Source organism: Anopheles moucheti, chromosome 2 (assembly GCF_943734755.1).
Source record: "Anopheles moucheti chromosome 2, idAnoMoucSN_F20_07, whole genome shotgun sequence".
Taxonomy (NCBI): domain Eukaryota; kingdom Metazoa; phylum Arthropoda; class Insecta; order Diptera; family Culicidae; genus Anopheles; species Anopheles moucheti.
The window spans coordinates 25,766,956-25,777,182 of NC_069140.1; the positions used below are offsets into that span (position 1 = coordinate 25,766,956).

General features: G+C 44.6%; 1 protein-coding gene across 1 annotated transcript; it reads left to right on the forward strand.

Annotated features, from left to right (window-relative positions):
- Nucleotides 1-223: 223 nt before the first annotated feature.
- Nucleotides 224-9,803, forward strand: LOC128309544 (5'-3' exoribonuclease 2 homolog). Its single transcript, XM_053045962.1, has 3 exons — nt 224-392; nt 495-2,979; nt 8,370-9,803. The coding sequence occupies exons 1-3, from the start codon at nt 318-320 to the stop codon at nt 8,864-8,866; spliced, it is 3,057 nt and encodes a 1,018-aa protein (XP_052901922.1). The 5' UTR covers nt 224-317; the 3' UTR covers nt 8,867-9,803.
- The last annotated feature ends 424 nt before the right edge of the window (nt 9,804-10,227 follow it).

The following is a 10,227-nucleotide window of genomic DNA, read 5'->3' on the forward strand; positions in this document are numbered from 1 at the left end:
CTTTTCCATCACAATTTCTATTGTTTTTCTACTGATTATACCCACATTTCTTTGAGCAGAATCGCATTTGTTCGCTGTACATCGCCTGTGTAGTGTATTAATCCATTTTGCAAGCAATTTGGCGGCATTTTTCTAATCCTCCCCAACTCCTCTCAAATTTGAAGTAAAGTTTTGACATGTGGAAATGCTTGATTTTGACAGTAACAAAACTCCGTGGGAAAGCATTACAGGTACATAAACACGTTCATATAAATTAGGGCAAATATTGAGGAAACTAAAAGTTCTCGTAACGAAACTGACGCTCGTTTGTCTACACCATGGGAGTACCAGCATTTTTTCGCTGGTTGTCGCGGAAATATCCGTCCGTGATAATCGAAGCAGTCGAGCAGAAGGTAAGTGTACGAGCAACATTCGGCGGTGCGTGCGAATGTGCGTTTGTGCTTTCCAAAGCGAACGTGAGTGTGCTGCCATTACCGGTTTTCATTCTTCCGCAGACAGTGGACGATCAGGGAAATGTTGTGTACGAAAATCTTTCGGATGCGAACCCGAACCGGGTGGAGTTTGATAATTTGTACCTGGATATGAACGGTATCATCCATCCGTGTACACACCCGGAAGATAAACCGGCACCGAAGAACGAGGACGAGATGATGGTCGCTATCTTCGAGTGCATCGATCGGCTGATGAACATCGTTCGACCGCGAAAGGTGCTGTACATGGCCATCGATGGTGTCGCGCCACGTGCCAAAATGAACCAACAGCGGTCACGTCGCTTCCGGGCGTCTAAAGAGTCGGCAGAAAAAGCGACCGAAATTGCCCGTATCCGGGAGGAGCTGGCGGCCAAAGGTGCAATTTTGCCACCGGAAAAAGAAAAGGGAAGTCACTTCGATTCTAACTGCATTACACCTGGCACACCGTTTATGGATCGGTTGAGCAAATGTCTGCAGTATTATGTGCACGACCGAATGAACAACAATCCGGGATGGAAGAATTTGAAGGTTATTCTGTCGGATGCTAACGTGCCCGGCGAGGGCGAACACAAAATCATGGATTACATTCGGAAACAGCGAGTGCAGCCGGACTATGATCCGAACACTCATCACGTGCTGTGTGGTGCCGATGCGGATCTGATCATGCTGGGGCTAGCCACGCATGAAACTCATTTTACGATTATTCGTGAGGAGTTCCTCCCGAACCGTGAACGACCGTGCGACATCTGTCAGCAGATGGGGCACGAAATGAAGTGCTGCACCGGGTTACAGTCGGAGCGTGAACTGGCAAACCGGACGCCACCAGCACCAGGCAAGGAGACGCAGTACATATTCGTGCGGCTGAACGTGCTGAAGGAGTACCTGCAGAAGGAACTGGATATGCCCAACTTACCGTTCGAGTACGATTTCGAGCGCGTGCTGGACGATTGGGTGTTTATGTGCTTTTTCGTCGGTAACGATTTCCTTCCACATCTCCCCAGCTTGGAGATTCGAGAGAATGCAATCGATCGGTTGGTGACGCTGTACAAGAAGTGTGTTTATAAAACACGCGGCTATCTAACCGACTCGGGCAGCGTGTTGCTCGACCGGGTGGAAATGATCATGACCGATCTGGGTTATGCGGAGGACGAAATTTTTCGGCAGCGTAAAGTGAGCGAAGATCGTTTCAAGGAGCGCAACAAGCGTATGCGAATGCAGAAGGATCGCTCTCAGCGTCCCAATTTTCAACAGCTAAATAATTCTCAGTTCGCTCCGACGCCGCTCGGTCGTGGTGTGCAACCGCAGGCAATTGTGAATCCGCGCCAGGAAGCGGCCCATTTTCGAATGCTTGGACAAGGTGGGAATGCGAAACAAGATAATGCTGCCGGTAGCAGTACAGACCAGCCGGAACGGCGCGGCACCAAGCACAAATTGGATGAATCATTAGCGGTAGCGTTAGCTGAGGAAGAGGAAACGCCCGACGAGGTACGGCTGTGGGAGGATGGATTTAAGGAACGTTACTATGAATCTAAGTTTGACGTTACGTCGCAGAATACCAGCTTCCGGCAAACGGTTGCCTGGGAGTACGTACGAGGACTTTGCTGGGTGTTACAATACTACTACCAGGGCTGTGCCTCCTGGGAATGGTACTTCCCGTACCACTATGCACCGTTCGCGTCTGACTTGAAGCACCTGGAAAATGTAAACACTCACTTCGATCGGGGCACGCCGTTCAAACCCCTGCAGCAGCTAATGGGCGTGTTCCCGGCCGCCAGTCGTAGTCACGTACCGGAGGCATTCGCCGAACTGATGATCGATCCGCGAAGTCCCATTATTGACTTCTATCCGATCGATTTCCGCATCGATCTGAATGGGAAAAAGTTTGCCTGGCAGGGTGTAGCCCTGCTTCCATTCGTCGACGAGAAACGACTGTTCAAGGCAACGGATCCGAAGGTACCGTTGCTCACCGTAGAAGAACAACTTCGCAACGAGAATGGAGACGCGAAACTATTCATACTGCCCGGTTCCACCGGTTACAAAACGCTGGCCGGTCTGTATGCGGATGAAGACAATGTAGATTTCGTGCGCGAGATGCCTGTTATGGTCGATTACGTGCAAGGTTTTGTAATTCCGACGAAGGAAAATGTACCCAAGGAGGGTATGCTTCCTTCGCCCATTCCTGGACTGCCAGCAGTGACCGAAAATCAGGTGCTATCGGTGCGTTTCCAGGATCCGAAGTTTGCGAACGATTTTGTGTTCCCCGCAAGAAAGCTCGCCAATGCTATGGATCAACCGAAGGTGCTGGATGCGAGTGAAGGTCCAGTGATCGGGTTCGGTCAACGTACAGATCGAGCGCAACTTGCTCAATCGGGTCATCGGATGCTGAATAATCGTTTGGGACTGGGGTACGGTGGTGGTGGACGAGGCGGAGGAGGAGGAGGATACAACAACTCCCGGGGATCGGGAGGCTATGGCAACAATAATTACCACAATGGTGGTCGTAGAGGTGGTAAGTCTTCTCTTAATGTTGTACAATGTTTAACAAGGTTTAGGAATGAATGTAAATGTTAGCTGTTTAGTAACAATTATTTCAAGGAAACGTTATTGTAGCTTTTGGTACCAGGCTATATTATTAATGCGGAAGGTGCGTTGAACGTTTAATAGTTTAATTCGTTTAACAACTGTTTCACGGTCTTGCCAACATTCCATCTCAGTTAGGGTCTACTAATTCCGTCCATGTGGGTCTAAATTGCGTGTTCCGTCGTCCAGTGTCATTCTAATCACATGACTAGCCCCTTAGGTTGAGGTTTTTCAATCGCTATACGATAGTAAGTCATTTGTACATACAGTTCTTGGAGCTGCCACCATGAAATTGGAGTTTTACCTCGTTAGTCTCCAAACCAAAGTTTTTTTTCGAGGCATCTGCTGCATAGGAGAATCGTAAATCAATAATGTATATGGCCAGGATTCAAATTTCTAGAATAGCGGTTATCTATCGCGCGGTACATTTTACAGTTCCGTCGCGTCAGCCATTCCATAGTGCAGTTTGGACACGTAATACAAGCCGTCGAAAACTCTAGGCATCAATTAAGGAATGATTGGAAACCAACCTCCAGATAATGATGAATCTGTGATGGCAAACGAGGTTGGTTTAGAAGCAGTCCTGCAATATTTTGCTAAATATTTAGCTGGCTCTCTCGCTCCCCGCACGTCCAATGCACGTCCAAACCCCAAAAGAACGATAAGTGTCCTCTTGACAGAATCGCTCATTGTCGGTTGAGGCCTTTGTTTCTTCCGGATGGGCGAGACACGTTAAGCGTATCCCGAACCAGGATTGCCACTTTGGCACGTTTTTTGCCTCCTGCTGCTCTCGTTCCCGAGCGCCGCGACCAATGCGTGCCTGCCGACTCCGGCAGTTGATATTGTTCGGTTAATTAGTTCCGACGTTGTGGTTTTGTTGTGTGGTAGTACTTTTTTTTTGGACAGGCCGGAATTTCTTCCACTAATGAGTGAATGTGTGTGTGTGTGTGTATGGATGGAAGGGCCGGCTCATTTGGATGGCGGCGGCTGTGACTCGATAATGATGGTTTGTGGGGTTTAGTGGGATGTTTTTTTTTTTTTTTGGTTCGGCATCACACGGAAGAAAGATTAGCAGATGCAATCAACGTCAACAATCGCACAAACGCACGTACGGCGGTGTGTTTTTTTGGAGACAATCGACAAATGATGCATCCCATCAGCTATTTCTCAGTGTCTAGCTCAGTTTAAGTAGCCCCACGGCGGGCGCAGGAAGATGCTTATCGTGCTCACTAGCAGTGTTTTGAAGTGTGTTTGTCCCTGTGGAGGGAGAATTCTGTTTAAAAAGGCAATGCAAATTATTTTATTTTTTGCAGGATACGCATATTGTATGTGTGGAATATAAAATGTATTGTTTGCAATTGTTTCACAACCATGTTGGGACACATCTGTTGTTAAATAGCAGTATACAACACAGCAAATTGATGTCATTAGATTTTTCTGCTGCTGGAATGCTGGAATCGAAGACGTTAAGGGTAGTTTTTTCTTCTTCTTTATACTAAAATTATCAATTGCTTTCATTTTTATTTCATCCCTTTCTCCATTTCATATGCTTTGTCGCGTTCACTGTTGTTTATTTGTGGACTTAAAAGAAATTTTCCTAGATCCATCCTTCAAGTGGAAAGGGTTCACTTGCACAAGTGCTTTACCCCACACAAGCAAGGAAGAAAAGGAATGATTATTTGTTTCTAATAAGGATATCCACTCACAGTTCTCTTTTTCTCCCACCCGTACCAGCACCCGTCGTTCGTTAGTATCGGAGAAAGATAAATAAACCATGTGGAAAAGGAAGGTTTGAAAAGGGATAAAATGAATAGAAACGAAAAGAAAACAAACCTTCCTGTGTTTTTTTTTTTTTTGGTTGGTGTGGCACGATAGCACGATTTGGAAGATAGAATCTCCGAATTGGTGCTTCTGGAATGTGTTTTTATATATGCGCGGACACAGCCGTGTACACGCTTTGGTGAAAATCTCTCAAAACATGTGAAGCTTCAATTTTGAAGTGGGGCTGGATCAAATAATCGAACGTGTAGTGTGTTTGGTCGCCATACGGAGCGAAAACTATGGCGCGAACAAGATTTTTTTAAAAGAATTTTGCGAAAGTATCCGTAAAAAGAATGGAACCGTATTTTGCGGCTTATCCAACGTGGTAATTGCCTGCTAAAAGCGATAAGGGAAAGAGTGTTGTATTTTTGTTGATGTAAAAATATATCATTTCCTTGGTGGCAATCTTTACATTTTTGAAGATGTCCTGAAAAATTTCGCAATAATAGGATTATTAGTTTGAGAAGTGTAGGGATTTTAAGGATTTGTTAATTTGATTGGCGAAAATGTCATTGGGGAAGATGCAAGTCTCTATTAATCGAAGCATGGGTCACTAATAATAGGTTACGCGGCTATTGATAATGCTGAAAATACAAAAGCGCATTGTTTAATGAGATCTGATCGATAACACCCGTAGGCGCACATGACGAAGAATTACTGAAGAAGAACATTGGGCTTTCGAACGCGTTCCTGTTCGTCTCACAATTAGAATTGAGTGAACCTTTTTGCTAATGTGGAGAAAAATCCTTTGGAACAGAAGTTCTTCCACGAAAGTTATGGCCAGGTATCCTTTCTCACCCAAATGGGTTTTACCCATTCACAGTGGCAGAAGAGTGAAACTCGTAAAAAAAAGCGGACTGATCCTTATGCTACGCTTCCCATTTCTAGGCTTTCTTTCTCTTTTTAGGGCTCTGTAAAACTGGATTTGGATTAGATAATAATTGAGGCTTGAGGAGTCAACTTTCGAAGAACCATACCACCGGTGTCGATGATGAACCGATTACACGGACTCATCTTTATGTGTTCAAACAAATCCGTATTTTTTTGTTTTGCAGTTGCCGTTGCATTCTTATGGTTGTGGGTGCAGTTTTGTTTGCCAACAAATGCATTGTTCGGTTTGTGGCGGCTTTTTCTCCTACCTGACGCAGTTTTGTAGGTTGCTGCCGAAGTCATGTATTGTCTGTTCCGCTACCGCTTACCGGGTAGGTTTCAGATTGGTATCAAATTACAGCTTCTGGAAAACAAGCTCAGGAGGGATCGATCGATTGCATTGAAGTGCAGTGCGGCATGCAGACGGCAAGGTTTTTCAAAGCCGCCCCAGTGAAAGATTGCAAGCTATGCTATGTGCTTTGTTTTGCAGAACATCCTTCGCTGTGTCGTGTAATCTGATAATTATCGGGGTTTTAGATTAAAAATGCGACTTTGAACCTTTCGGTATGTTTTTTTAAAGAGTAATTAGGTTATGCATCGACCTTTACTGGTGACCAATTACTCTATGATAGTTGTCAACGTGACCGACAGTTCACAGTGATCCCGTTTGCTTTACCATCTGGATGTTGTGTTACGTGTCGGATCATTATTTACAAAATATGTTTTTTGTTACTTAAAATATGAAAATAACTTCTAGTTTACCCCGCCACCATGTACAAAGGATCATGAGTCTTGCATCCATTTTTGAGCTGATATTTACGAAGAGGTTCATGTATATGGTTGAGACTTAGTGTCTCATTGTGGAGTAGAAGTGGGACTTTCTATTCCTTCTATTTACAACACTGTCTCCAACGGTGTGTATGTCGTGTAGTTTGCGTCAGATTCGCTTTTTTCGTTTTCTAACGCTTGTATTGCCGGCGTGTGACAATCGAACAATAAATTGCAAATTGATCTCAAGTGGCATAATGCAGGGCGTATTTCAGCGTCAAAAGGGTACTCTCGTGTAAATTCGCATTGCCGCAAACACGGGGGAGGGATCGTGGATGAAAATTCGAAACCATCTCATCAACCAAAAAGCCTTCTGTCAGCCATGGTTCTATTCTATCCATTCATTCTTCTATCATTGAAATTGACGATATTCGCACAGGGAACGATCCCAATGAAAGGCGCTGTAAGTCAAGTGATTTCCGGCACCCTGATGGTGATGCAACGGAAAGCCAGGATTTGCATAGGTCCACCGCTAGTTGAAGGGTTCATTCATGGTCATTCGTTCGTTGCACTTCCGGGCCGCCGCTAATGATGCAGTTGTGGAGGTTCTGCACAGGTGTGACGTTTGGACGAACGAACGACCGAAGCAGCAGCATTAGCAACATCAATAGATAGCTGTCCAACGGCTAAGGATGACTGGTTTTTGGTTAACACAAAGTAAATAGATAAATCATTATCTGTACAGTGAATCTGAGTCGAGTTTAGGTAGAGTTAGATTAGCTTTAAAATTGTTTGTTTAGAATACCAAAAAAAAAAAAACAGTCACTCGTTCTATTTTCATAAATTTTAAACTCATATACGTGTGATCATCGTATAACAATACCTCTCTCGTTAGTATATGGAAGGAGCTATGATGGTAATGTCGAGCGGATGAAAGGCAAACATAATAAAGATAAGGGTTCGTTTCGGTCACACCGAACCCTGCCACGAAAAGTGTGGAAGCTTCGGTAAATTTTTAGCGGAACAAATACAAATTGTCACTAGAGAGAACTGGCGCGCATCGGCCCAAGGACACTGGCGGTGGTTTGGCCACTTAACTCTCCCGGTGTGGTCTATTGTGGAGCACAGCTTGGCAAGCATTGTGCCCAGCCAGGCTACAGCCAAAGGGTGGAAAACTCTGTTGGCTCGTGCGGGGTTGAGTCTTCTTTTGGGCCCACTCAAATCCTTGGTGTGGAAATGTTCGGCACTTGAACAAGTCCCCTATTCATCCCGTGTGGCTTACCGTACTGTTATCGGTAGTGCTGGTCCGGTGGTGGTGGTGTTTGTTAGTGCAGGAAGGTTTGAAGAAGACAGGCAGGAATAATCCTTCGCTGTACGAGTTGACCTATTATTCTGTGTTGGTTTGATTTTGGCAAGCGTCCGTGTGCCGGTTGGGTGGTGCCGTGCACCGAACCATATGTGTGGGGCATAATTATGCGACGAGTGTGCTGTTTCGACATTGTACGACGTGGTGAGATCGAGGTTGTGGGACATGAAGGAATGGGACGTTCATATACCAAACTGCAACGAACTGAAGCAATTCTACTACATTTGGGATCGCCGGTAAAGATCATCAATGGATGTGCTGATGTGTACCGCGCTAACTCAAGTGATGCAATAGCAACGGGTGCATATTGGCATGGACATGATGGTGGGTGGCTTGCTTTTGCTTTGCTCGAAGTGTTGCAAATGTGTTTTGGGCAGTGCTTGAAAATAATTTCCTCTGTTAGATATTACGCGCTGCGATGGAGCCCCGTTTCATAATGGCAATGTGTTCCGAATGTTTAATCTTTTCGCTCTTTTCCTATTTTTTCTCCCCAGCTATGCAAAACTATTCCGGCTACAACAGTAATAAAGCTAACGATGCATATAGCACCGGTAACCAGCAGTACAACCGTCAGGGCGATGATGGTCCGGCGGATAACGTCGCAACATCCGCATCGGGCAGCGCCGGCAATCGGAGCGTGTTCGAGCAGCTCAGCAGCCAGATACAGCAGTATCAGCAGCAAATGATGAACGAAATTTCGCGCAATACCTCATCGCCGCCCGCGGCCTCGAACATACTGCCAAATCCGTTCGCCAATCAGGTTAGCTACGATTACAACAATCCACGCGACAATAGCAGCTGGACAAACAACAACGGTGGACGCCGTGGAGGTGGTTTTGGTGGTGGTGGAAGATCCTACGGCAATGGTGGTGGGAGAGGGAACTATTGGAATAATAATAATAACAACAACAATCGCTATGGACATAACAATTATGGTTCGTCCGGTGGGGGCAGAAATAATCGGTTTAACAACCATCGCAGACCGTACTAATCTATGGAAGCGTTCCCTTTCGAGGTTTTAGTTTTGTTTTCCGCGTCTTTCGGGAATTGAGCATTTCTGAAATATGTAAAACTGCACGACGGTGCAATGGACTTGGACTAAGTAAGCAAAATATGCGCAAAACATAGCAACATTTAAAGAACATTTGAATTTCAATAACAACCTATTTAGTGTCCCGAATGTATGGTACAAATAGGCGCATTTTATAAAGAGGAAATTAAGCTGCAAGTAACGGGATCCGTTGTTAGTCGAATTGGGAAGGCAGACCCGATTCGCTAGGGCAAGTTATTAGTTTGTTTCTTCCAATGAAGAGACATTACGTTGCCCCACCGATGTAGATAAAATGTGCAAGTTGATAGATATCATAGTAGTAGTGGTAGCGTTACTAGATATGACTGATCGTCAGCGTACAAAGTGCATTTGTATCATTGATCGCGTACGGTTTTCGTGTAATTAATTTGACACTTAGTGGGTGTGTGTGTACTACATCTGCTGTGCGAGAAAGCGTTCCGCACCCCTGCCTCATGCGAATGTGATCTTTCGTCAGAGTGAAAGCATTTGCAGAGACAGCTTTTTGAACGTATTACTACATGGAACATACAATTAGAATAATAACCGTAATATGTGAATATTAAACGGTTGACGCAACTTTTATCAAGTAATGCATGATAAATGCGACCTTATTTTGCAATCCGAAAGCATTGATCATCATGTGGTAGTATTGTACATCTTCCTTGATACTTTTATTAATCTTCATGTACTCCTAACATAGTAAAAGTTCACGGGTTTGGAAAACAGTTGCAAATACTAAAACAATGTGAATTTTATTCACCACACAATCAATTAAATTTCTCTTCGCTATAATCAGACATATCCGGAATAATAAACTGCAACATGAATCACTGTCCTCGTCTGTAACTTCTGTATTCTGTGTACTAATAAATCATCACACCCGTGAGCCCCTGATTTTAGTGGTCAAACTTCGACAAAAAGGTGCATCTTATACATGTGGAAAAAGGGCGTGTATGATCAACCCTTAACACGATTGACCTGATGATTTGAAAGTCGTGTTAAGGAACCCGGAAGAAACTCGATTAGCAGGATGCCCGCTTCAAGAATCCTCCTTAGAGACTCCTTGCTGTCCGTGAAAGTATTATAGTGGAGTCGCAGTCGAGAGAGAAAAAAAAAACAATGAGATTAAATACGCTTCGTGTAAGTTTGTTGAAAAATTTTAGTACAGATAATATCACTAATAAATAGGCGGCAGGCTCAATGGTGCAGGCTCTGGGTTCGATGAAAATCTTGAGAATGAATTAAACACGTCAGGGTCGGGAGGATTGATCCTGTCATTA

What these genes read in the sequence shown, in the direction of transcription:
- LOC128309544 (XM_053045962.1), top strand. Translation starts at nt 318, where the DNA reads ATGGGAGTACCAGCATTTTTTCGCTGGTTGTCGCGGAAATATCCGTCC. An exon ending in TCGAAGCAGTCGAGCAGAAG is followed by an intron (nt 393 to 494) that starts GTAAGTGTACGA and finishes ATTCTTCCGCAG; the next exon opens with ACAGTGGACGATCAGGGAAA. An exon ending in CAATGGTGGTCGTAGAGGTG is followed by an intron (nt 2,980 to 8,369) that starts GTAAGTCTTCTC and finishes TTTTCTCCCCAG; the next exon opens with CTATGCAAAACTATTCCGGC.